The sequence below is a fragment of the Nicotiana tomentosiformis genome, chromosome 1 (assembly GCF_000390325.3).
Source record: "Nicotiana tomentosiformis chromosome 1, ASM39032v3, whole genome shotgun sequence".
NCBI classification, from domain to species: domain Eukaryota; kingdom Viridiplantae; phylum Streptophyta; class Magnoliopsida; order Solanales; family Solanaceae; genus Nicotiana; species Nicotiana tomentosiformis.
Genome location: NC_090812.1, coordinates 46,342,556 through 46,370,410, shown reverse-complemented (window position 1 = coordinate 46,370,410; position 27,855 = coordinate 46,342,556). Strand labels below are relative to the sequence as shown.

The following is a 27,855-nucleotide window of genomic DNA, read 5'->3' as shown; positions in this document are numbered from 1 at the left end:
TAAATGAAATTGATATTTTTTAAATTATGAGGAAAAAAATTACTAGTACAAGTTTTACATTATAATCGTGACATAATTTAGTTTGGGAACCAAACAAACTAATCAACATTAGGTGACGTAGAAGATAGTGCATAAAGATAGAGATATTATCTACTTCTCGGGGTTTTACCCTTTCTGATAAACCCTAACCATATCAACATCTCCAGCATTCATAGCTCTGCTCGAACCACACGAAGGTCAGTGTATCCTCTTCTTCTCTCTTTTCTCTCACACTGCTTTATCAAACATAAATGCTATCTAAATTCTGCTTAAAACCTTAGATTTCATGTTTTATAATCTGTTTCTTTTATAATTCTACCAAGAATTGGGACTCCTCATGGAACCCAAGTTTCTTCTTTCCACAGCATCAAAACCCTTTGCTTCAAATGGAGCTTTTCCTTTTGCCCTTTCCCATAAATCATCTTTTCTTCATAAAACTAGACTTTGTCCAATGACCCATCTGGCTATATCAGCAGAGCATTTAGGAATGACTCAAATTTTGGGCAGAAGTTTATCTTTTGGAGAAAGGAATGGATCATTGTGTAATTTAAGGAAATCCCAGGTAGAAAAGACTCCATTTTTGGGCAAAAGTTTATCTTTTAGAGAAAAGAATGAATCTTTATGTAATTTACGGAAAACCCAGGTGCCGAATTTTCCCATTAGAGCAGCTGGTGCTGTGAAGAGAAGGAAAGAGCTTCCTTTTGATAATGTGATTCAAAGGGACAAGAAGTTGAAATTGGTTATGAAGATTACGAAGATTCTAGTGAGTCAGCCTGATAGAATTATGTCGCTTCGCGAACTGGGTAGGTATAGAAGAGCATTGGGTCTGGAGAAAAAAAGGAGATTTATTGCTTTATTGGAGAAATTTCCTGGTGTGTTTGAGATTATGGAAGAAGGGGCTTACTCACTTAAGTTCAAAATGACTCCCGAGGCCGAGAGGCTTTACTTGGAGGAAATGAAGATTAGGAATGAAATGGAGGATTTGTTGGTTGTCAAGTTGAGGAAACTATTGATGATGTCTTTGGACAAGCGGATTCTGTTGGAGAAGATTGGACATCTCAAGACTGATTTAGGGCTTCCTTTAGAATTCCAGGATACAATCTGTAGGCGATATCCACAATACTTCAAGGTAGTTCCAACTGGACGAGGGCCGGCATTGGAGTTGACTCATTGGGACCCTGAGCTTGCTGTTTCTGCTGCACAGATCGCTGAAGAGGATACTAGGCAAAGAGAGCTGGAAGAGAAGAATTTGATCATCGATAGACCACCAAGGTTCAATCGGGTGAAGCTTCCTAAGGGTCTTAAACTTTCAAAGGGTGAGATGAGAAGGATTAGTCAGTTTAGAGACATTCCTTACATTTCTCCTTATGAGGATTTCTCTGAAATAAGGCCTGGTACTCCGGAGAAAGAGAAACACGCATGTGGTGTGGTTCATGAACTTCTGAGCCTCACAGTCGAGAAGAGGACTCTTGTTGATCACCTTACTCATTTTCGGGAAGAGTTTAAATTCTCTCAACAGCTTAGAGGCATGCTGATAAGGCATCCTGATATGTTCTATGTCTCTTTGAAAGGGGATCGGGACTCAGTTTTTCTCCGTGAAGCTTATCACGATTCACACTTGATAGAAAAGAACAGGTTATTGCTCATCAAGGAAAAGCTTCGCTCCCTTGTTTCAGTCACGAGATTCAACCGGAGAGGCACTCCACAAACTGATTCTGATGAAGCAGAAAAATCCGAGTCCAAATATGGAACTGATGCTGAGGAAGGTGAAGAGTGGTCTGACATTGATAACTTAGGGAGTGACGGATTTGATGACGATGATGATGGCGACGAAGATTTGGATGATGACTGGAGTGATGATGGTGATGATATACCTCCCGACTTCAGTGATGATGAAGGCACTGTTAACCTAGAAGATAGCAAACCGGCTACACAAGTTAATGGTGCAAAGAAGAAGGAAGAAAAGATTCTGGTTCCTGTTTTTCCAGATGGCCGCCCCAGGGAACGCTGGTGACAAATATAAACTTGTGCTTGAGATTATTTCATGCATGAAAGACATTGATAAAATATCTTAAGTTACAACTTCTGCTATTAGCCTATTACATGTGCACGAGGTTTAAAATCCCAGGGTAAAAGGCTGTTCCACTCTTTTAACACCCTGCGTGCACATTGCTTTCTCTTAATAGGCCTTGGCTAAGCATCTTTACATTAGATTTATGGTTCAATGTTGTCGTTAAGTTAAATATCTTATAGATTATACAGCTCCTATAAGCTTCTGCTGGAAGTGGCTTTGTGAATTGGTAGTTCTGCACTAATTTAAGCACTAAAGCTTTCATATTTCAGATTATTTGCCAGATTGTAAAATGTAGCTTCTTTACATAATACAACATGGTTTTCATAGCTTAGTGACTCACGATCTTTTGTGTGTTGTCATTTGAAACATATGAGCATTTAGCTAGTCTTGAAAACCCCTGCTTAGCTCAGTTGTCCTTAAGAGTTGATGGCATATATTTTCCCAAGGGCTTTGGTTCAATGACAAAGGTATTACTTGTCGCGACCCAAGCCCATGGCACATATTATTCGCTGTAGGCCTAGGCCTAGGCCTGCACGGATTTGTCTTTTTGGGCTACACCACCTCAAGCTCCAAAAGCGCGCGTACCATGTGACACACCATGTGAACTTGTGTCATGCCTTATATAGCTCTTCACTTTCCTCTTCGCCTAAGGTGACATGTGCACCCCTTCTTCAGAAGCTTGCCAGCCTAGAATCCTGCCAGTCCTGCTTGACCCGCCCTCATCAGCCCGCCCTCAGTCAGGGGCATCATATTACAGTGGGGGATTTGTGGTTGACGCATGTTATGAGTGCGAGTAGTGCTGTGAACCAAGTCTAGTGTTTAAGTGAGGAAGGGTAGAGGGGGCGGACATTAATTAAATATTCAATGTTAGAAACAACCGAAATTTTGCTTGTAAAAAAAAAGAATTTATGGCATATATTCTTTTGCTAGCTCTTGAAGTCATGTTGTGTTTGATTGTTCTGTGAGCAAAGGCTTGTAGAATAAATGTCCTCTTCCCTTGATCACCATCCTCGAGCCTAATCTAAGTATAGCTGCCACCTGTATCATTATTGTGTTAGTGGACTCTACTCAATACAATATCAAAGATACGGAATGCTTGAATTATCAATTATATAAGCCTAAGAGTGATTTAGTGGGTTCGAAAAGAATGACAAAATCAGTACTGCACTGTTTATTCCGTACTCTTGTCAGTATTGGTTTTGTATGCGCTGGCGGGTTCGGACACATGATTAAAGAAAATAAGATTGAGCTGTTTCTTTATTCAGAAAAAAAAGATAAAACTCGTTATATCTTTCTTATATTTCTGTGGTAACAATTATGTAATCAGATAATGTAGCTTACTAATGTTGTTTGTCAATACCAATGTTTCTACTCTATTATTCTTGAGCAGCTTCACCACAATGTCCAAACTGTTACAGCCATTGTCTTATCATGAATATTGTCTGCCACCCATTAGATTACTCCGATCAAAAAAGCAAATCCATATCTCTGATTGGATCATTCTTTATTATCACACTTAACATGTGTCATTAGAAGATGGTAGGTCGATTTTTTCAACATGGAACCTAGCAGCCTAGTTGTTTATGGGAATATGGGGACCTCACACTTTGTTTTTTGGTTCCAAACAAAGAAGATCATTTACTTTGTCATTTCTTTGATCCTTAACAGTGATTATTGTACAATTTGTTTTATAAAAGTTGCGTGTATAGACTAACGCAGAATTCATGTAGATAAGGTGATCCACGTCAATATATATGATCCTATTTTCTATGTAAAGCAACTTTGTCTAGAAAAGAATCTTTATGATCCTATTTTCTTAAAGTTAATCCCACCTTCCCAGTACTATCTGTTCAATTTAAAAATAGATGAGTAACTTTCAGTTATAGGCCAATGCAGGAGACGCGGCGTAATGGCTGGTTAAAGTTACAGGAAATGTTGAAAGGGCATGCTATGAGTTATTGAAAATGTTCAAATATACGCTAATTGGATACTTTTTTGGTATAATCATTCGGTATTCGAAATTTACGGACCCGAGTAATTCGGTTTTGCGCACTGTGTAGGCGCCATTAAAGGGTGGAAGCATATTCTCTACCAGGAGTTTCTCCGTTCGAACACAAGATTTTTGATTAGGATGAAAGTCTATTGGATACTTACATCCTTATGTACATAAAATGAGATCATGTCACATGGCTGGGAATTCTCTTGCATCTAGGGAAATGATACCACTAAATTGTGAAGCCGCCGTTCACTATTTGTGCTTTTTTTGAGCTCCCGTGCTGTTATCAATGTTGAAGTTTCTCTATAATTGTACAAGTATTCGAAGATCGTGTTGAGAATTTTAGATATAAGCTTCCATTTTCGTTATCAATACTATTAAGATAAAGAACATAGAAGACTATCAACAACAAAAACATAGTCAGTGTAATCTCACAGGTGGGGTATGAGGAGGGTAGAGTGTACGCACACCTTACCCCTACCTTTAAAAAGGCAGTGATGGTGTTTCCGGTGGACCCTCGGTTCAGGAAGGGGAGAGGGGAGGGGCAATAACAAGCAAACCGATCTGACATCTAAAGCAAAAATACAAAACTAGCAAAAAGTAATGCAATCAGAAACGGAAACACCCATAGAAGACTATCAGAAGCAAGAATTATTCGTCAGGGAATAGTTCGAATATGATGATAAAATAGAGAAGAGGATGAGATGCTTTTATTCTTTAATCACAAGGGGTTGACTTCTATCTCTAAGGAACAAAGATTATAGGTAATCCATACTTTAATGGGGCTCTGTTATGAATCAAAAGAATCTGGTTTTGCCACTCATATCAAGAGCCAAGATATCAAAGGTCCCACAAATTTCTTTTTTTCCATTCTGTATCTTTTCTTGCCTATAAATAGGCTGCTCTTAAATCACTCAGTTTGCCAATCAAATACACATTTAGCTCATACAATAAATTAACTCTTCAGGGCAGTTATTGTTGCCTCTCCCTCAAGGGCTTCTCTCCTGCAATGTTTAGAGAGTATGATTTAAGGTTAAAGTAGAAAGCATGCAGCGAAAGAAGCTCGAGCGGGGAGAGTCAATAAGAAGTGTCTTGTTCAGTGCTCACAACTGGATTTAGAAACTATATTACTCTTAACAGGGCAGTTTTTGTTCACTCTCCCTCAAGGGCTTCTGGCTTAAAATGCCTTATTCTTTGGTTTGTGTTAGTGCCAGAGGTCTTTCGAGTGAGAGTGGATAAATTCTGCCATGATATATTGGTAGAATTCTGACTCAACAAAGGAGCAATTCTTCTCCCCTTGCCGCAAACAAAAGCATGGTATTTAAGTGGAGAAATGTAGAGAGGCTAGCCAATTATCCACCAGGTTCCGAAACCTGCGCCATTGGCCTACTGGAATTTGTCAGTTATTAAAAAAAATACTAATGTTCTTCTTCTGATTAACTGATTCTATTTTTCTATGCAGTTTTGGTGGATCAACTGTACATCGGCTCAAAAATGCCTCTATGATCGCAAGAGAAGACAAATGAGTGATGTATTTTTCACCCTGATTATGATTCTAAGGCCTAAATTGAGTTGACCAGGGGCTGCTGTATTTTCGTCTGCATTAACTACCGAAATATGTATGTGTAGCCGAAAATTTTAAAGTACCCCTCATCACGAAGGAGTTGTAGGTGCAGTGATCCACTGACTTGAAATCTTGAATCGGCCTCTTGAAGTTGAGAAGTGGCTGGCTGTATTCTATATTCCTTTGTAATTATCAAACGTGCCCGAAAATTTTAAGATTCTGTCTCTGCAAGAAAACTTATTACTACTTGTGTTTTGGAGCTTGAAGTCACTCATAAGTGCTCAGTTGCCTTTTAATCAGATACGGCCTAAGGCTTAGCAAAAACGCTGACTGCAGAAACAGCTCAAAGCTGCAATAAGAATGGGTAGACTGCGCTAATAATATGGATCATAGTAACCACATTTAAACATATTTGATCATAAGCAGTGCAGTAAACCAAGGATTGAACAACTAACGTTTGCAATCGCGGCATAAAGAACCACTTCGCTAATAAAATCTCACTTGTAATGAATGCTAATTGGTCAAGTAAGAGCCTAACTGATGTTGCAGACAACTGTTTAGTTATTTACCATGACATTCTGTGCCTAAACCTACTCAATTTCAGATCAAATGCCTGCCAAAAGATATGAGAGATTATGCTCATTAAGACCATATTTAAAATAGCATAGAAATTAAGTGGTAAGTACTAACTTTTTTCAATTCTATTACAATTATCAATGATCGCTGGGAAAACTAATTGTGTAAAAATGGTATAAAGGCCATGAGATTCATTTGCGAATTGGAGAATCATGGATCAACATTTACACAAAGTAACCAATCTTGCCCGCTGAGATGCTGCATTTTGTATATATTCTGCTCCTTAAAAAGAACAAAGTTTCAGGGATCACCAAATTGACTGTGTTTGCAGTAGAGGCAAAACATTCTGAGTTTCTAAATAGTATTATAGTAAAGATAAAGAATATTCGAAGGAAAAACAAAAAGAAGAGGAATATAATCAAAGATTGTTGTTCTTGTTCCTACGCAATTTACCCATCTCAAATCATTCCCACACCCGTCAAGGTTATCCAGGTTTCTGTTTCCTAGCCTTTCGGAAAAAACCCACTCCCCACTTATGGGATGACGCTAGGTATGTTGTTGTATCCTTAGGGGAAAACCGTGCGAACTTGACTTAAAAGCTATTTTAACCCAACAATGCGGTCCGCCTTGTTCAAGTTTTCCTTTTTCAGGAAGTACCTTAAACAAATTATATTTAGAATTGGAAAGAAAACTGGCCTGAATAAAATGAAATGGGAGGATTCATATAGGTGGTCCAACTAATTTAGAATTAAGGGGCAGTTGAATTATTGACTTAAGGAATAAATAAATGATGCACTCTGATCCTAGAACTATCACATGGTCTCGAAAGCCGAATATATAAAGAGTGAGTAAATCATAACTACTATATTTAAAGGTAGTTAATAAATAATAAATGAGATAATAATAAAAATAACACCAGAAGTTTACGAGGTTCGGCAAAATTTGATTTTCTGCCTAGTCCTCAGACATAATCAACTCAAACTTTATTTCACTCCAAAAATACAAGTGAAATACTACAAGAGAGAAAGAAGACTCAAATGCCTTAGAAGATAGGAAGACAAGTGAGAGGTGTTTACAAATGAACAAAACTCTTGCTATTTATAGAAGAGAAATGACCTTAATAATGTCATGCATGACATCACATAAAGTGTGATTATGTAATGTAAATGCATGAAAAATACATTTACCAATTTCTTCCTAAAAGGAGGCTTCCATATGTTCACACTAGTTTACATTAATCTTGTCAAATTTAACAAATCTCCACCTTGGCAAGATTTCACACTTTCAATTTTCTCTCACCAATAAATTTTGATTGTGTCTTCAACTTTAATCTTTAAAGCTCAACAATGTTGATCAAGTTCAAACAATGTTGCAACTTGATCGCAATCACTACTTTTGTTAGCATATCGGCATGATTGTCTGTAGTCTGAATTTTTTGCACCATGACTCCACCTTCTTCTATAATATCTCATACAAAGTGATATCGAACATCAATGTACTTCGTCCTTGCATGATAAACTTGGTTCTTTGCTAATTGGATAGCACTTTAACAATCACAAAATAGTGTGATACTTTCTTTACCAATACTAAGCTCTCTAAGCAACCCTTGAAGCCAAATTACCTCATTTACAGCCTCCGTAATTGCCATGTACTCTGCCTCAGTAGTAGACAAAGCAATCGTTGACTGCAGAGTAGACTTCCAACTAACGCTTGTCCATATCACCCGCATAATCTGAGTCATAATATCCAACCAGATACTGACTATCTTCTTGCTAAAAAATCAAGTCAACATCTACAGTATTACGAATATACCGTAGAATCCATTTTACAGCTTGTTAATGCTCCTTTCCTAGATCATGCATATACCTGCTTACAACTCCGATAGCATGTGAAATATCAGGTCTTATGTAAACCATTGCATACATCAAGCTACCAACGACATTCGCATATGGTACTCTTTACATATACTCTCGTTCAGCTTCATTCTTCGGCGACATAGCAGCACTAAGCTTAAAGTGAGGAGCAAGCGGAGTGCTAACCGATTTCGTATTTTCATTCATGCCAAATCGATCTATTACTCTCTTCAAGTATTCTTTTTGAGATAGACAAAGTTTCTTTGAATGTCTATCTCTTTTTATCTCCATGCCAAAAAATTTCTTCGCCTTACCCAAATTCTTTATCTCAATCTCCTTTTTAAGTTGAATCTTCAACTTCTCAATTTTCTCTTGACTTTTTGAAGCTATCAACATATCATCAACGTATAGGAGAAGATATATGAAAGATCCGTCTTCAAGCTTGCGTAGATACACACAATGATCGTATTTGCTTCTTCTGTACTCCTGCCGCAACATAAACTTGCCAAATTATTTGTACCATTGTCTAGAAGATTGTTTCAATATGTACATCAATTTTTCAAGTTTGCACATTATATTTTCCTTTCCAGCAACTTTAAATTCTTCTGACTGAGTTATATAGATTTTCTCTTTCAAATCTCCATGTAAAAATGCAGTTTTTACATCTAACTAAACTAGTTCCAAATTCAATTGTGTTACCAAAGCCAATAAAACTCTAATGGAGGAGTATTTCACGACTGAAGAAAATACCTCATTATAATCAATTCCCTCATTTTGAGCGTATCCTTTGGCTACCAATCTTGCTTTGTAGCGAACATCTTCTTGGCTAGGAAATACTTTTTTCTTTGCAAATACCCATTTGCACCAATTGCTTTCTTTCTCTTCGGGAGATTGGCCAATTTTCATGTGCGATTCTGACGAAGGGATTGCATTTCTTCATTCATGGAAATCCTCCATTTATCTTTTTTTGAACTTTAGACTGCATCTTTATAAGTGGTAGGAACACCATCAGCTACAATCGAGGCTGCACAAGCCACCATCTCTATGAAACGAGCAGGTTTCTTTATTGTTCTTTTTGGCTTGCTAGTTGATATTGATTAAAGTTGTTGAGGTTCTTGAGTTGGAATCTCCCTCTCCACTGGCTCTTCTTCCAGAGAAAAATCTTTTGTTGTTTCCTCATTTTCTCCCTGTGTTAGAAAAATTAATTTTTTCTTGAACTCCACTTGCTTTGAACCACCATCGGTTTGTTTGACATCTTCAACTGTTACCTTATCTGTTATGGCAGACTCATCAAAGGTAACATCTCTGTTGAATATAATTTTTCTTGTCTCTGTACACCATACGTGGTATCCTTTGACTCCAGAAGTAATCCCCATAAATATAGCTTTCTTTGCTCTCAGATTCAATTTTGATTCTTTCACATGATAATATACAATTGAGCCAAATACATGGAAAAAACTATAATCTTCAACAGGTTTTCCATACCATTTATCAAATGGTGTCTTGATGCCAACAACGACAGATGATAGATGATTAATGAGGTGACATGCATATGTTCTTGCCTCAGCCCAAAATTCTTTGCCCAAGCCAGCATTGGACAACATACAACGAACCTTCTCCAGCAAAGTCCGATCCATACGTTCTGTCACTCTATTCTGTTGTGGTGTATTTATGACGGTGGAATATCTTAAAATGCCATCATCTTCATAAATCTTATTGAAAAGTTCATTTTTGTATTCTCCGTTGCTGTCTGTGCGAGTACAATTTATCTTTCTGCCTGTTTGAGTCTCTATCATCACCTTCCATTTGATAAAAATTCTCAACACCTCATCTTTAGTTTTCATCGTATACACCCACACTCTCCGTGAAAGGTCATCAATAAAGGTTACAAAATAGTATTTCTCACATGATGAAGGTGTTTTATAAGCACCTCAAACATCAGAGTGAACATAATACAAAATACCTTTAGTATTATGGATAACTGTTCCAAATTTAACCCTTATTTGTTTTCCCTTGACACAGTGCTCACAAAACTCCAAATTGCAAGTCTTACTCCTTTTAACAATTCTTGATCTGATAAAGTTTTCAAGGATTTTCCTCCTGCATGTCCCAAGCGCATGTGTCATAGCTTGGTCGCTTATGCCTCCTTGTCATCAATGGATATCACTGTCACTGTCCCAATAACTGTACTACCGTAATAGTGATACATGTTATTATTTCTCCGAATTTCCTTCATTACCACTAGTGCATCAGAGCATATTCTCATTACCCCATTTTCTGCAATGACTTTGAACCCCTTTGACTCAGGGCTCCCACAGAATTGGGATTTTTCTTTAAATCCAGTACGTATCGAACATTTGTTAATGTTTTGATCAATCCATCATGGTTCCTTAATTGGATTGAACCAATACTATATGCGGTAAGAGGATTGTTATTTGCGGTATGAATAACTCCATATTTTTCTTCTTGAAAGTCAACGAACTAGTCCCGATGGGGACACATATGATAGCTACAAGCTGAATCCATCAACCATATGTCAGATGATTTGAATGGCTCTGTTGTAACTAGTGAGAAATCAGATTCGTCACAATTAGCTACATTTGAATCTATGACAACCTTCCTATTATTAGGTTTGGCCTTGTTTTTCAACTTTGGACAGTCTTTCTTCCAGTGCCCCTTTTCTCGACAAAAGGCACATTCATCTTTGCTGGGTCTAGATCTTGACTTCAATCTTCCTTTCTTTGTTCTTATCTGGTTTTGAGAACGACCTCTCACGACCAGTGCTTCTCCTTCTCCACTCTTTTGTTTTTCTCCCTTTCTTTGTTCATAGCTGTATAAGGCAGAACAAACTTCTTTGAGAGATACTTCATAATTCCCATGAAGTAGAGTAGTTTCAAGGTACTCGTACTAATCAGGAAGTGAACTTAATAATATTAAGGCCATATCTCCATCAGTAAAAGTCATGTCTATATTCTGCAAATCTGTCGCCAACTTATTACAGCTGGTGATATGATCATTCTTTGTAGTACTAGAAACATATGAGAATTGTAACAGTCTTTTTTTTCATATAAATTTTATTTTGACTATTTTTCTTCAAGAACTTATCCTCCAATGCATTCCACAATTTACTTGCAGAAGTTTCTTTTGTGTATGGATATTTCTATTCTTTTGCAAGGTAAGATCGAATGGTACCACAAGCAACGCGATTGATAATTTTCCATTCTTCTTCTCATATATTGTCTGGTTTCTTTTCTTCTATGGCAATATCTAGCCCTTGTTGAAAAAGAACATCAAGAATCTTAGCTTGTCACATCCCAAAATGTCCTGACCCGTCAAAAATTTTAACTGCAAATTTCGCATTTGACATAATTCTTGTCATAAGCGAAGATGCCAACAACGTATTACTAACACTCAATGTGGACTCTTCATTTTTCTTTTCTCCCATTTTTGCTACAGATACTACTTATTTGCTGACACTATAGAACACCAAAGTAATTCTTTTCTGATGTGAAAGTTTAGACTATGCTGCAACCACAGAGCATACTCAAATAGAACCTTGACTCTGATACTAATTATTGCAAAAGCCGAATATATAGAAAGTGATTAAATCACAACTACTATATCTAAAGGTAGCTAATAAATAGTAAATGAGATAATAATAAAAAGAACACCAGAAGTTTACGAGGTTCAGCAAAATTTGATTTTCTGCCTAGTCCTCAGACACAATCAACTCAAACTTTATTTCACTCCAAAAATATAAGTGAAATACGACAAGAGAGAAAGAAGACTCAAATGTCTCAGAAGATAGGAAGGCAAGTGAGAGGTGTTTACAAATGAACAAAACCTTGCTATTTATAGAAGGGAAATGACCTTAATAATGTCATGCATGACATCACATAAAGTATGATTATGTAATGTAAATGCATGAAAAATACATATACCAATTTCTTCCTAAAACGAGGCTTCCAAATATTCACACTAGGGTGATTATTCAGTCACTAGAAGCTACAATGCTATGCTGGGGGATATGCAGTAACTTGAGGCTGCTGATCTAATATGGAACTCAACAATGCTACCTAGACACAAGGTAATAGTATGGTTGGCTAACCAGGATAGATTAATGACCAAGAAGAGACTGGCTAGACTGCAGATACCTACTGATAACAACTTATGTTGTCTTTGTGATGAGGCAAAAGAGGAAACTTCCTCACATTTGTTTTCTGAATGCTAATGGATAAAGGAACTGAAACCGATAATAGAACAATAGTCGGGCATACACATACAGAGTATGGGAGTTGGGCAAAGTCTGAGATGGATGAAACGAAGATACTGGAGTAAACTCAAGAAGAAGATAACAACGGCTATTTGGGGAGCCATGATCTACCATACATGTAGAGTAAGGAATTATAAGTTGTTCAAGAATGAAAGTGTAAATAGAGAAACACTACACAGATTAAACAGGAAGTAAAGAAAAGATTAGAACTTAGGAAATATTCCAGAGTACATAGAGGTAGTTTGTTGATTCAGAAGTTTTGTAACTAGTTTCTTTTTCCGGGGGCTTGGAATTACTCAACACCCTTCCTAGAAGGTGGTTGTAAATTTCGAGTGCTCCTATAGGTTGTATCAATTTGGATGGGTTATGGTAATATATTCACAGTTATTATCAAAAAAAAAAATGTTCACACTAGTTCACATTAATCTTGTCAAATTTTACACTCTTACCCTTTATTAAAGTTTTTCTCAGTCGTATACCTTTTAATTCTTAATTTGTCCGCTAGCTGAATCCCAGTTGCTGAACAGGGAAAATTAAGAGAGAATAAACTTTGAGGCCTGTAGTTTTTGGGGAGAAAAATTATAGTGATTTCCTTTGCGGAAATGACACCAGGTAGTCACTTTTAACATGTTATTTAAAATATATCAACAGTTTAAAATGTATTTAAATTAGCTAATTCGCTCAAACTTCAGGACACGCCGTCCTAAAGTTTAAACCTAGAAGTTCAAACTTTTAGGATATCGTGTCCTAAAGTTCGAAAATTGTGTCTAGATATTCAATTCTTATATCCTGAATTTTAAATTAGCAGGTTAAAAATTTAGGACACTAAGTCTAGAATTTCAAATTAGCAACTCAAACATGATACAAAAATTCGGGATACTTAGTCCTAAAGTTTGAATGAATTAACTAATTTTTAAAAATATTATATAAATTGTTTATATATTATAAACAATAGGCTTAAAAGTGGCTACCGGTGCACTGCGCCCTTTCTTTTTAAGGTATGGAAGGCCCATCGCATTGTACAGTGGCTTATCTATAAAATGCACACTAGATAAACCTTATCCACTAAAGATTCTTGATTTTCAGACATAATTATTTATTTCCCTATGTCTTTCCCTTTCTGGATTTTCCTTCTAGTTAGTCTTCCAGCTTTTATTAGAGCCCTCCAAATCCTACTGTTTAAACTGTCATTATTTCACAATCAACTACCTTGAGTGGATGCCATAATTTTCTTCAAGCTCAAAAGCCACAATGGAGGCTGCTACTCCATTGTACCACTTCATTTCTTCACATCAGCCACTCACCCAAAAGCAACCCAGAAGATATTCCACAAATTTTGGCCTTATAAATGTAGCAGAAACACTTCCTGAAACTTCACCCTCAACCTCACCTTCTCCACTTTCTTCATTGCAATTTGATTATGAAAAAGAGTTCCATTCACTAAACTCAGTCAGAGCAATGCATGCCAAGATGATAAAATTGTCTAGTGTATGGGATTCAAAGAGAAATATGCAGTCTTTTATCTCAGCTTACTTGGAATTTGGTGATTTTCAATCAGCTGCAGTGTTATTCTTTGTGGGGTTTGCAGAGAACTATTTGTATTGGAATTCTTTCCTTGAAGAATTTAGTTATTTTGGTGGAAACCCATGTGAAATTCTTGAAGTTTTCAGTGGGTTACATAGTAAAGGAGTGAACTTTAACACTGAAATTCTAGCTTTTGTCTTGAAAATCTGTTCAAAGTTAAGAGACAAGTGGCTAGGATTGGAAATCCATGCTTGTTTGATCAAGAAAGGTTTTAATTTAGATGTCTATACACAATGTGCACTGATGAATTTTTATGGGAGGTGTTGTGGGACAGAGAGTGCTAATAAGGTTTTTAAAGATACATCAATCCGTGACTCTTTATTGTGGAATGAAGCAATTTTGGTTAATTTAAGGAATGAGAAATGGGCTGAAGGTCTACAAATGTTTCATGAAATGCAGACATTACATGTTAAGGCCAATAGCCTAACCATTTCCAAAGTTTTGCAAGCATGTGGGAAATTGGGTGCTCTTGATGAAGGAAAACAGATTCACGGGTATGTTATCCGATATGCCTTAGAATCGAATATAATGATACGCACTGCACTCATCAACATGTATGTAAAAAATGACAATCTCAAACTTGCTAGAGTAGTTTTTGATTCAACAGACAATCGTAATCTGCCTTGTTGGAACAGTATTATTTCGGGGTATATTGCACTTGGTTACCTTGATGACGCATGGGAGCTATTTAATGAAATGATAACTTCCAACATAAAACCGGACATAATAACCTGGAACTGCCTTTTATCTGGTCATTTTCTTCATGGATCATATCGAGAGGTTTTGGCGATTCTGAGGAGAATGCAGAGTGCTGGTTATCATCCAAATCGCAACTCTATAACCAGTGTTCTTCAGGCAGTGACTGAATTAGGCTATTTGAATAGTGGTAAGGAGATCCATTGCCATGTTATAAGAAATGGACTTGACTATGACCTGCATGTTGCAACTTCACTAGTAGATATGTATGTGAAGAATGATGATTTGACATCTGCTCAAGCTGTTTTCTATTGTATGACAAACAGAAATATTTGTGCTTGGAATTCATTAATTTCTGGTTATTCCTGCAAGGGACATTTTGAAAAAGCTGGTAATCTTTTGAATCAGATGAAGGAAGAAGGGATTAAACCAGATATAGTGACATACAATAGCATGGTTTCTGGTTATTCAACGTCTAGCTGCATTAAGGAAGCTTTGGGTATGATTCGAAGGATCAAAAGTTGTGGCATGTCTCCTAATGTCATTTCATGGACCTCTTTAATATCAGGTTGTTCACAGCAAGGATATTTTAGAGAAGCATTTGAGTTTTTAATTCAGATGCAGGATGAAGGTATCAAAGTCAACTCAGTTACAATTTCAAGCTTACTTCAAGCATGTGCAGGTCTCTCTTTGTTACATATTGGGAAAGAGATACACTGCTTGTGTATACGAAACGATTTTATAGATGATGTGTATGTATCTACGGCTCTCATAGACATGTACAGTAAGTGTGGGAACTTAGAAAATGCTCAGAAGGTTTTCCAAAGACTTGAGGACAAAACAATAGCTTCCTGGAATTCCATGATCACCGGTTTTGCCATATACGGCCTTAGTACAGAGGCAATTTCAGTCTTTGATAGAATGAGATTAGCAAACATCCAACCAGATGCCATAACATTCATAGCTCTTCTATCTAGTTGTAAACATTATGGTTTGCTCGATAAAGGTTGGAAATATTTTGATCATATGAAGACAGATTTTGGAGTTACCCCCACAATTGAGCATTACTCTTGCATGGTTGATCTACTGGGAAGAGCTGGTTACCTTGATGAAGCATTGGATTTTATTCAGTCAATGCCGATGGAGCCAAATGCTGCTGTTTGGGGTGCTCTTCTTACATCATGTCGGATCCATGGAAACGTGGAGCTTGGAGAGATTGCAGCAGAATACCTTTTCAAGTTAGAACCATATAATGCAGCTAACTATGCCTTAATGATGAACCTCTATGCACTTTCAAACCGATGGAAGGATGTTGACCGTATCAGAGACAAGATGGAAGCAATGGGAGTGAAAATCGGACCTGTATGGAGTTGGGTACAAGTCAATCAGAGGATTCACATCTTCTCTACAGCAGGAAAAACTCATCAAGAAGAAGGAGAGATATACTTTGAACTGTACAAGTTAATATCTGAGATGAAGAAGTTGGGCTATGCACCTGATACTAAATGTGTTTGTCAGAACATTCCTGAAGTGGAGAAAGAAAAGGTGCTACTTGCTCACACTGAAAAACTGGCAATTACATATGGATTAATCAGGACCACAAGTCCTGCACCTATTAGAGTGATCAATAATACAAGAATATGTTCAGACTGTCATACAGTTGCAAAATACATGTCATTGCTGAGGAGGCGAGAGATTTTCCTAAAAGATGGTGTTCGCTTTCACCACTTTAAGGATGGTAAATGTTCTTGCTGTGACTTCTGGTAGAGGTACGTCTAGCATCTTCTTCTCCTAAAACAGAAAACAGATCTTGTGTCATACCAGTTTTGTACATGGTATTTTTTGTGATATATGAAGTTCATAGATGTTGGAAGAATGAATACAGTGATACTTGGAATCAGTTTAAGCGTTATTATATTTAATAGCCAGAAAGCTTGGTCACAATTCAATCTGTTGCGCACACAAAAAAAGAAAAAAGTGATTCAGTGGTTCTATTTAGAGCAAGTACATATTCGTTTTGGTATGATGACTCCAGTTTTATTCTCCACTCATGTACTAACAAAACTTGGAGCATCTAACGAAGAGATCTTAGTGATCAGTAACTCGTTAAACTATCAAACTATACCAGTCGCACGACAACCCTTGATTCTGAGCAAATGTCAGCACTGATCGGAGGCAAAATTGAGCAAAAGGTGCAGTTGTTTATGAAAAACTGAGAAATAAATTTTCAGATTTTTTTCTTCACACCATGTTTGGTTACAAGAAAGAGAAGGGATAGAAGAGAGATAAAGAGGAAAGGAACTCATTGCTGATTTTTTCTTGATTTTCAGATCATTGTTTAGTTTCTTTCCTTGTCTAGGTTTTTATTTTTCAGGGAAGATTTTATAAATAAGGTCTCATTTTTGTAAGAAACTATTCAAACCTAGTTCATTAATTAAATTGCTCGCCAATATATCTCATAAGGTTAAATCTAAAGTTGCAGGGCTGCAGCTATCTGGCACATAAGGAGAGAAACAATGTCTCAAACTCTATTGAAATGTGTAACAGTAGAGGGGGTGGAACAGGTTACTTAACCAAAACACTATTAAGAGATCTCAAAGGAAAAGGGGAAAACTAATGTAACATGACGGGATCTATTTAGCAGTTAAACTCTATATTAACCGTTAATCTTTACGAGCCCAGAATGATTCCCTGGATTCCCCTTCTTGAAAAGAAATTCGGATAATTCACCGTCTTTGGAAGCCTTGCATCCTCAATCACAATGCAGCTTCTGGTGAATGGTAAGGCCTGAGTATCCTTTGTTTTACCTGTTCATGGATTAGATTTTCTTTTTTCTTTCTTATCATTTTTGCTGATATTACTGCCTGTTGGTACTGCTTTTTTTTTTTCATCTTTTCATGAGCCGAGGGTCTATCTGAAACAATCTCTCTACCTTCTCAAGGTAGGAATAAGGTCTGCGTACACAGTGGCGGACCCAAGTGGTAAAAATAATACTGTGTATATGTATAAATTAGGATTAAAGCTGTGTAAATTTTGCATAAATATTTTATTTGAACACACTTGATAACTACTATTTTACTACTAAATTTATATACTTCTAAGATTGAACCCGCTTGCACAAAATCCTGGGTCCGCTACTGTGCGTACACACTATCCTCCCCAGACCCTACTTACGGAATTACACTTTTTTTTTTTTTTTTTTTGGTTGTTGTTGTTGTTAGTAGTAGTAGTAATGTTTTTGGCAAAGTAACCAGGATGGATGGTTCAAAGAATTAAGAACAACCAAAATTTTGAGAAAATTTTTTAATCCAAGTCCAACTGTTGAAAATGAACTGTGATAAACATAGATGATAGTAGTTACATCCACTCTTTGGTCATCATTTTATCTTCTTCACCTATGATATTTTCTCCTCAATATATCTTTTGACTACACTTTGTAAAATTAATCGGTTAATAGCTCATGTAAAACACACTGAATACCACACCTCCGAGTGGCTCACCTAGGAGGTCTTATGACAATAGCAGACATATTTGAAAATCAATTATTTGACCTTTCGCATTCAAGTAATCTGAGGAAAGATTTCCTCTACTCAAGAAATTTAGTGAGTGAAGTTCTCCTACCAGCTTAGGAAGGTGTTTTCTCAGGCTGACCTTTCTTTAGGTTAAGCGAGTGTTGCTAATCTAGTAATATCTCAACTCTAGAGATGGAATCTGATTATTCCCCTTTGAGAGGTATTCTCGTGCCAACAATGGTAAGAAGAACTCGGTTCCTCATCTTGGATTGAATCGAATTAAAGCTATGTGCTGATCTATGAATGAGCCTTCTATTTGATTAAGCTTGTGGTAGAAAACCTAATGCAGGTATCTGAGTCCCATTCCGTCTAATATCGGAGACTATGATTATTGAGCTTGCATAGATAAGGGTGTCCTCAACATTCATACAAGAAATATAAATGAAGTCCCGCGTAGAAAAAATAGTAGCAGTGCCAAAATTATTCACTCTTTAAACATCTATTCTTATTGGAAAGGAAGACAGCCTATGCCAATTTGACAACTGTCTGTGATAGATAGGAACAAGATAAGAGATAAAAGAAATGGTTGGAAACTAGAGTGTTCCAGTTTCCTCTATTGTAATTCCCTACAAGGCTGGGAACAAAATTAAAGTCCTCCTTAATGTCTCACTCCTATATATCAACTTTCACAAAGTTGCTGTATTATCCTCATGATCTAATTCATCGCATCATAGTCAAACTTGGCTCAAATGCTAAAGCTCAAAGCCCTGCAATTGTGGGAATATATCCCTTGTTGAGATCAGTGAGAAGTTGACAGTAGACTGGACTGTGAATTAAATTGAAAGAGAAGCTGCCCTAATTAATTAAGTTACACAATTAGCTTACTATAGCTCAGACAACGAACCTAATTTTGTAACATGGACTCTGATTATGCATATGTACTTGATTAGTTCCTGTAAATATCCGATTTAGATACATGTCTTATTTTGCTTTTTTTTTTTTTATAGTTTATTATGAAATCAGCACAAAATACTTGACAGTACAACAACTGACAGCATTACCTACAGTACTGCGATCAACTTTTGAGGTTGAGCAGTCTCACACTATAGGATTTGCAGATGATAGCTGGGCATTCCTAGAGTTCAACTCCCTGCACTTACGGGAAAATATCCCTCTTTTTGATAGGAGAGGAGATGATAACATATCTGGAAACTAATGACTATCAAATGCAAAGAGAAGCAGTCCTATTTTAAAACCGTTAAAACAAATAGCTTAGCTTTTTATAGCTCATACAACGTACACATATATGTGCCATGGACTCAGTTACAGGATGTATTAAATATGGCTTCATAAATTTCCAATTCAGATTTTGCTGATTTTTTAGTGTATGCGAAATTCAGCACTAGTACTGTGGTACATCAAATTCAATGAAAAGGTAGAGTTAACAGTAGTACATCTGATAATACTATCTGCACGCAAATTAATTTTGAGATTGTGCGGTTTCTGCAGCATTTGGTACTTAAATTCAGCAAATCCAAACGGGCAACACACCAAAATAAGCCAAAAGAATAGTTTAAAGCTGGTTTGCAAAGCTTTAGGCCAATCCAAAAAACTCTCGAAGTGTCATAGCTATGTAGTACTGAGACTTCTCTCTGTTTATTTTCTCTTCTATTGTTTGTTTTAATAAACATGACATTTTTACCTTGTTTTTTTCGAAGGATACAAAGTTGCCAACTTTATGTTATTCAACTTATGCTACCATGTAGTACATGGATTGTCTGAATGCTATGTTTTTCCCTTTCGTACATCAATTTGATTTTTTTATCTTTTTTCATTGTGGTATCAAGTTATGCCACCCGAGTTACCTATTTAGGCGTGAATTTGTTACTCAAATTCACATGACTCTGGACCTCTGCTATAGATAAATCAAGGTGATTATGTTAAACTTCTCTTTGGAGAGTTCGATTCAGGATTTGAAGTTAGTATTAAAGGGGATAGAAGATGGTTATGAACAAATTGAATTCATGATTGTAAGTTAGTAATACCGGGTAGTGCAGATGGAAAATGGGCCATGACAGTGAAGTTAGGAATTTCTCCAAGGGTGTTCAAATTTGAAAGGAGTGAAAAAAAATTCCCGACAAAGGGTGTTCAATATGTGTTATATACCTTTAAAACGTAATATTTTACCTATATACACAGTGTAATTTTTTGACGAAGACTATCCTTACGAGCATGTGGCTTTGCCCATGACAGAGGCAGAGACAAGAACTTTTTTATTTTTTTATTTTTATTATGACCGAAATCAACCAGTCTTCGAAACTATAATACAGATGTGGCATATTTCGAGTTTAACCGAAAAAATAGAGCGAACCAAAATTTTGGTTTTTCCAGTTCGGTTTCTTCGATTCTTTATTCGGTTTCGTTTTAGAATTTTCCAATTTTCGGTTCGGTTTTTAATGTTTCAAAAAGAAAAATCAGTTAAGCCGAATAACCGGACTTAAAAATAATTATCGCATTATGTATATTAGCTTTGAAACTAACATGGAGAAACAAAAAGTATCCACAAGTTACTTACTTGGGTTTTTGAATAATAAGACCAATAATTGAAGATAAAAGGAAAAGATGACTCGCAGTCGTCAGAGATTTGTCGTTCTAACCACCCCAGCAAATTTCTTTTTTAACGAAAATTATAAAATTTTCACGGCTTATAATTACTTGGACACTAACTTATACCTAATTTTAACGACATCAGGAAACACCCAACTATCCTTCTCCTAAGTCATGTAGCGTCGCAGCACAACATGATTTATGCTCCCCATTTTCGCGCACACATTGAATTATTTAAAACTAGTGGAAGGGTAGCCCGGGCGAACACGTTATATTGTTTTATTACATATTTTATTATACTTCGATTATTTTGTAAACTTTCACCGGTAAGGATGACTTACTAAAGTTTCAAATTCTTTGTTATTATTTGCAAGTACTAAAGTAAGATATAAAATATACTATTGTAAATAAAGTTGTGATAGACAAGGAACATTTTATATTTACATCACCGATTAGCTTTGCACCTATCCAATGCAAACCAACAAAGAACAAAATATTGTACAATCGGAGCATTCACCTAAACCTATATGATATTCTGATAGCAAATAATGTTTGATGCCTCCTAAATTCGGAGGGATTTGTTTTTAAATAGAAAACAACAAAATGTTTGATGGCAAAACTATTCCAGTCAACTCCCGTGGAGGTTTGCCTTACCATGTTTTATGGTAAGATGTTGCTGCCAGGGGCGGATTTAGGGGTGGAAGGGGATTCATCCGAACCGCCTTCGTCGAATATATAAGACAAAATCTGTTTTTTACGTATATATATTATGTTTTGAATTCCCTTGACATAACCCAAAAACATAGTTTAGTGGTCAAGGGGGTTTTAAAAACTTTGAGAGGTCACTAGTTTTTCAATTCCCATTGGCCCCAATTTTTTAAAAATTTTTAACTTATTTTTTTTTAAACCCCATTAGTGAAAATCCTGCCTCCGCCACTGATTGCTACAATATAACTCTAGTAAATCACTTGTGCTCCTCTTTTATAGTTTCATTTATTATTTTACTCCTTTTATCTCTTTTGCTTTTAGCTTTACAGTCTCGCCTCAAACTCCTACATATACCATGGAACTGAGAAATTAGCAACAAATAATATTTCATACTTTTACTTGAATATACCTAAAGATAAAACAATTAAATTAAATTAATGACGGATAGCTAAGAAGTGACAAACTTAATGCAATAAGGTATTTAAAGAGCTTGTAATCACTGTTGAGTTATAAAATGATAGACGTAGAGTTACAGTGTGTCAATTTGTACAAAAAGTTTTTAGCCTAGCTAGTTGTAGAACCTTTGACATGACAAAAGTAAATACATATTCAAAATGTTCACTTTTCTCCGTTTTCTGAATACTCTACATCACTCCAGTTTCTAGTTTCTTACTGAGGGTTTAAAACTGTTTTGGATGTAAGCCAGAAAATGGTCATAAAAGTCATAATTTGAGCATCTCATAATTTTTCAGTAGACACAAAGGAAGTACAGAAGTCAACATAATAGAATAGCTAGCATATAATATTTACACAAAAGATATCTCTAAAGGAACTTAAGTTTTCCGTCTATTCAGCTGAATCAAAATCCAGCAAATACATAGAAAGAAAGAAGCAGAAAGATACATTTGGCTTTTAATACTTTTTTTTTGACACAACGATCCTATCTATATTTTTATGATGCGCCAAGAAGTACCCACGTAATATAACTATTTTTTTATAGGAAGAACTTATAGTTATAGATATGCCTTTATAGGCAAATAAGTTTTAGATATAGTTAACACTAATCAAAAGAAATTAAAAATGCAACATAATATAACTCCTTCCAAATAAAAAAAGCATACTTACGATGTTGTTGTTTAGTCGGACAATAACAACGGAAGCTCATCTTTGTAAGTGACAAAGAATATCATCCTGTATATACTGATATTACCAGCTGGTAAAATTTTGAATATCAATAGTTACATACTGACCTCTTCAACTTCGCATCAATCTCTGATTTCATATCCAAATTTTCATGTTTTCCTCATTTGTCTTTAATACTATTAACACATGTTTCTTGAAGAGGTAGTTTTATCTGCGGCAATTTTCTTTTAAGTTCTGAATTTAGCTTTCTGCATCACTTAGTCAAAGTAATTGTGTCAACCTTTGCAAAATTGCGAGAATCTGTGGAGCTTAAGTGCATCAATCAGTATTTTTTAAAATTAGGGGGATAATGATATACCGTAAGTTTATATGTGTTTACCCGAAAAATCGGATAACGTTAAATTTGTGTATGGTTCTAAGGATATGTGATACAATTTGATACAAATCGTACAGGAAAATAGAAATATTTGTGTTCTTGGCTATGAGAATGAGAATAGTGACCAAAAGAATGAATAAGGTAAAATAAAACAAGCATGAGGAGATATCTTTCAATATGAGAAGTGATTTTTTGTTACAATGTATTTTTCTCTGTGTGCTGCTTACTAGAGGGATCCTACTTCATTTATAATAAAATAAAGCATATAGTGGAGGACCCATGATGATTTGTCTCTTTCTCGATTCCCGCCAAGATTCTCTCTCTTAGTGCGTTTGTGACGACTCTTGTCTGTGAGCTCGACACTGGCTCGGGCTCGTAATTGGGTCGAACCCTCGATTTTGGCTTGAGTTTGACCTCCGGGGTGGGCGTAGCGCATTTCTGACCTCGAAGCAATGCCTTGCGGACCGATTCGGTCACGGGCTCGATGAAAGTATCGAGCCGACTTTTTGATCAGCCTTCGGATTCGAAGCTCGTTTGTACTGCCTTTGGAACTCATCCCAAAATCTCGCTCTGGTTGCTTACTATTCGAACTCGATCGAACGTAGGAAGGCCGAAATCTATTTTGACCGTATACAGATAGTCCCCTCGTTTCTCAAGAAGGATGTGGTGAGAATCGACATGATCTTCGATGGTTCGATCGGGTTATAAGATGACGTTTTCACAAGGCTCGATCATGACGTATGTGATAACTGTCCCATCGATTTAGTCTTTTCAAGGTATTTAATGCATGTCAGACGGTGGTCGGCCACCTCTGATATTGAACCGTCACGATGCAGGCCTATAAATAACCCCCCATCTAACATTTACCTCTTTTACATCTTTCACTCTTCCAAATTTTCTTACCCTTTCTCTCTATTTCGCCGCTTGCAAAGCCATCTGCATCAATTTTTCATCTTCCTTTGCCTTTCTTTCTCTTGTATCAATGGCCAAAACTTCGAAAATTGTACCTCAGAAGGAGAAAGCTTCTTCTACACGGCCGTACGGCGACAAGGTGCCGGTGGAGCCGCCTACCTATGAGTATGTTCCCGGCCCGTGTACTCTGAAGATCGATTTTAAGGTTGAGAATCCTTCATCTGTTCCGGGTCGATGTGAGCATGTGTCGATGTACATGTGTTCGATAACGGAGGGTCATCTCGAGGCTGTGAGGAAAGACTGCAACTGGGATTCCGAGGTTGTGTTACAAATTCCCTCCCTCGAAGAGAGCGTCATCACCCATGTGGAGGGGTTTTTAAGTGTTTACACTTACCCCTTCATGTTGGGTCCCGTCGACCCGGTGATCATCGATTTTTGCAAGAGATATCAGGTCACCCTTGGTCAAATTCATCCCTCTCTATGGCGTATAGTAACCTTACTTCGCTTCTTTTCCAACAAGGCCGGGGGGCTGGAATTTTTCCTGAATCACCTCATACGACTGTATCTGCCTCAAATCTTTCGAGGACTAATCAGGCTTCATCGTCGGGCATCAAAGGCTTTGATGTCGAGCATCGACAAAGACAAAGATCGGGGTTGGATGGGCCGTTATATCCGAGTGAGGACCTGCGACCTCATTCCGGAAGAGAAGATACTGTTCCTTGAGGAATGAAATTTCGACCGTAAGTGGTTTTCATAAGACTTTGCTTTTCATATCTTTTTCTGATTTTATCTGATGTCTTTCTCCGATATACAGCTGCCCCTTGGATGCCACAAGCGGTACCCAACCTTGAGGATTGGGTTCGGAAGTTAGCCTCGACTTCCTCTTATGCCGAACGCGCTTGGCGTGATTTGACAAAAGGTAGATGGGAGGCCAAGAATCATGGTAAGGGTTGATTCTCGTGTTCTTCGAAATATTTTTTATGCTCCATTCGTCACCGATTTCCTTTCATGCAGGTGTAACCAAGGATGCCGTTTTGAGGCCTTCAAGTGGTGAAGAAGGAACCAAGTCCCCGGTCCCGGAATCGGGGAAAGATAAGAAGCGAAAAGCTGTCTATCGGCCAGAGGACACCAAGCCCAAAACTCGAAGGGTGAGGAGGAAGGCAATCACTCTTTTGATGGACTCGGTCCAATGACTGAGGGAAGAAGAATAAGGAGAAAAAGATGATGCCTCGGCTTTGGTGATCCGATCTGCGAAAGCTATCGAGGTCGCCAGAGCTTCCGAGCCGATGGCGGCTGTACCGGTCGGGGTTGATTCCGTTACCCTGAGTCTCGATCAGAGCATCCCGAGTGATTTTCTTGGGACCATGACAGTGGGTCGTTTGCCTTCTCTTCCAACCTTTTCTGAGGAGGCGTTAATGGAGGCTCGAGAATTGAAGACCCCCGATATGGGCGGAGGTTCTAGTGTAGGGGATCCTTTTCGGGATTGCTTTACTGGAGTCGATGATGCCTCCGACATTGGTGATGCTTCTCTTCTCCTATAGGAGGCCCAACGTTTCATTACTCGGGTAATGATTTTACTGTACTTGGTTTCTTCGTTCTTTTCCCAAACTTGACTTGTGTTCTTTCCCTACTGTGCAGGCCATTAGTAGGTTTTGAGTCGACCTCAGCCAGTGCGAGGTCGAGCTTTAGAAGGTCTCGGGGGAGAGAGATGCCCTGCGGCTTCTTTGCAGCCAAAAGGACGAGGCTATAAAGGACCTTCAAGCAGATTTGGCTAAGGCTCGTGAAGAAGAGGCCGAACTAGATAAGCAGGTGAGCCTCGTTCTGTTAGAGTATGGGTTTGACTCAACTGTGGAAGTTAACCCTTCGTTATCTCAGCTGCAGCAAAAGGTTGAAAAGATCGGGTTACTTCGGGAAGAAGTCGATCAAATCAAGGCTGAATATAATCGGTGGAAGGAGACTATCGACCGCCTGGCTGCAGAAAAAGAAACCATCTTGGCCAAATTATTATCGGCCGATGTTCAGCTTTGAAGCATCAAGCAAAAGGGTTCGGCTCAGGCTAAGAGGATCGAGGAGCTTGAAGTACGGCTTGCTGAGGCCAAGGCAGAGGTTGAGTCATCGAAGTCATGGAGGACAAGTCCATTGCCGTGTACCAGGCTGATGCCAAGGCTATCAGATGGAGGCACGAGAGGCGGCGGATACTGCTGACACTCGAGCACATTAGATTGCCGAACTTGCTAAGTGTCGGTCTCGGAGGGAGACCCTCGAGGAGATAAATGCTTGAGCTTTCAACCTTGCTGAAGAGATAAAGAAGGCTAAAGAGCTCGAAGCTGAGGCTAAAGCCTTGGCTTCTGATGGCGATGATGATGATGATGACGGTAGCAAGAGCGGATCCGAGAATTGGGGGGGGGGGAGCCCGATAAAGAAGAAACCGTTCCTAAGGATGACCAAGAAGTTTAGTCTTTAGTTTTTACGTTGTAATCAACCATGTAGATAATTTTGTATATTGATAATTCTGCCGACTTGCTTCTGTTTCGTGAAGATTTTATTCACGCCTTTATGAATGTTTTTACAAGGATCTAAACAACTTAATCGAATTTGGACTTCGTAGTCTCTATGATTGATCGATTGGTTTTTCAGACTTGAAATGATATAGCCCTTAGGCTTATTAGTTGAGTCAATGATTCGAACTCTAAGAAATATAGCCCGTATGCGTAATGGTCAAGTGAGTGCTTGCTCGAACTCGGAATAAAAGTAGCCCGTAGGCTTATTAGTCGAGTGAACGATTCGAACTCGAATTAATGTAGCTCGTAAGCGTAATGGTCGAGTGAGTGCTTGCTCGAACTTGAAATAAAAGTAGCCCGTAGGCATAATGGTCGAATGAGTGCTTGCTCGAACTCGAAATAAAAGTAGCCCATAGGCGTACTCGTCGAGTGAATGATTCAAACTCGAAGTAATGTAGCCCGTAGGCATAATCGTCGAGTGAATGATTCGAACTCGAAGTAATATAGCCCGTAGGCATAATGGTCGAGTGAGTGCTTGCTCGAACTCGAAATAAAGTAGCCCGTGGGCTTAGTAGTCGAGTGAATGATTCGAACTCAAAGTAATGTAGCCCGTAGGCGTAATGGTCGAGTGAGTACTTACTCGAACTCGAAATAAAATAGCCCGTGGGCTTAGTAGTCGAGTGAATGATTTGAACTCGAAGTAATGTAGCCCGTAGGTGTAATGGTCGAGTGAGTGCTTGCTCGAAGTCGAAATAAAGTAGCCCGTGGGCTTAGTAGTCGAGTGAATTATTCGAACTTGAAGTACTGTAGCCCGTAGGCGTAATGGTCGAGTGAGTGCTTGCTCGAACCCGAAATAAAGTAGCCCATGGGCTTAGTAGTCGAGTGAATGATTCGACTTGGGATAAACTGGCCCGTAGGCATAATGGTCAAGTGAGTGCTTGCTCGTACTCGAAATAAAGTAGCCCGTAGGCTTAGTAGTCGAGTGAATGATTCGAACTCGAAGTAATGTAGCCCGTAGGCGTAATGGTCGAGTGAGTGCTTGTTCGAACTCGAAATAAAGTATCCCGTAGGCTTATAGGTCGAGTTTATCTTAATTCTGTTTGCATAATAAATCTCCAAATAGAGGAATTTTTCTTGGATATAAGATGTTGGCAAAGAGAACTTTCTTTGCAAGTCACTATAAAAGTGTTTATGTTTCGTGTCTTGGTTCAGGCCAACTACATGAGCATGGTTCGTTTTGACCATTTGGCTCTTACAACTTTTCCTATTGGAAACCCGTTGTTGCGAAATAACTTTCTTGCATCAGAGTTTGATATATTCGAGGGCTAATGCCCCCCCAGTATTCGATGTCGATTGTAAATAGGCCTCAGATACTGTTGTAAGCACAGTACGATCATTGGTTGCCTCATTAAAAACCTTGCCGAAAAACCCATTTGGGATA

At 37.8% G+C, this 27,855-nt stretch overlaps 2 protein-coding genes and 1 long non-coding RNA gene across 4 annotated transcripts; all 3 read left to right on the top strand.

Annotated features, from left to right (window-relative positions):
• The first annotated feature begins 113 nt into the window (after positions 1–113).
• On the top strand, positions 114–2,444 carry LOC104114835 (protein WHAT'S THIS FACTOR 1 homolog, chloroplastic). The gene has a single exon (XM_009625373.3). The coding sequence runs from the start codon at positions 377–379 to the stop codon at positions 2,051–2,053; it is 1,677 nt and encodes a 558-aa protein (XP_009623668.1). The 5' UTR covers positions 114–376; the 3' UTR covers positions 2,054–2,444.
• A 719-nt stretch (positions 2,445–3,163) lies between these two features.
• On the top strand, positions 3,164–5,888 carry LOC104114834 (uncharacterized). Its single transcript, XR_690472.4, has 2 exons — positions 3,164–5,472; positions 5,572–5,888. It is a non-coding gene; the product is annotated as an uncharacterized lncRNA (long non-coding RNA).
• Positions 5,889–13,458: 7,570 nt separating this feature from the next.
• Positions 13,459–19,617, top strand: LOC104114833 (pentatricopeptide repeat-containing protein At4g01030, mitochondrial). Of its 2 annotated transcripts, none has more exons than XM_070181937.1 (3): positions 13,459–16,424; positions 17,138–17,435; positions 19,175–19,617. In XM_070181937.1, the coding sequence occupies exon 1, from the start codon at positions 13,627–13,629 to the stop codon at positions 16,420–16,422; it is 2,796 nt and encodes a 931-aa protein (XP_070038038.1). In that variant the 5' UTR covers positions 13,459–13,626; the 3' UTR covers positions 16,423–16,424; positions 17,138–17,435; positions 19,175–19,617. The 2 variants fall into 2 exon arrangements, with proteins under 2 accessions (XP_070038038.1, XP_070038036.1); XM_070181935.1 differs by having other exon boundaries at positions 17,132–17,435.
• The last annotated feature ends 8,238 nt before the right edge of the window (positions 19,618–27,855 follow it).

Excerpts from the sequence above, each read along its gene's own strand:
- LOC104114835 (XM_009625373.3), top strand. The coding sequence starts at position 377 with ATGGAACCCAAGTTTCTTCTTTCCACAGCATCAAAACCCTTTGCTTCA.
- LOC104114833 (XM_070181937.1), top strand. The coding sequence starts at position 13,627 with ATGGAGGCTGCTACTCCATTGTACCACTTCATTTCTTCACATCAGCCA.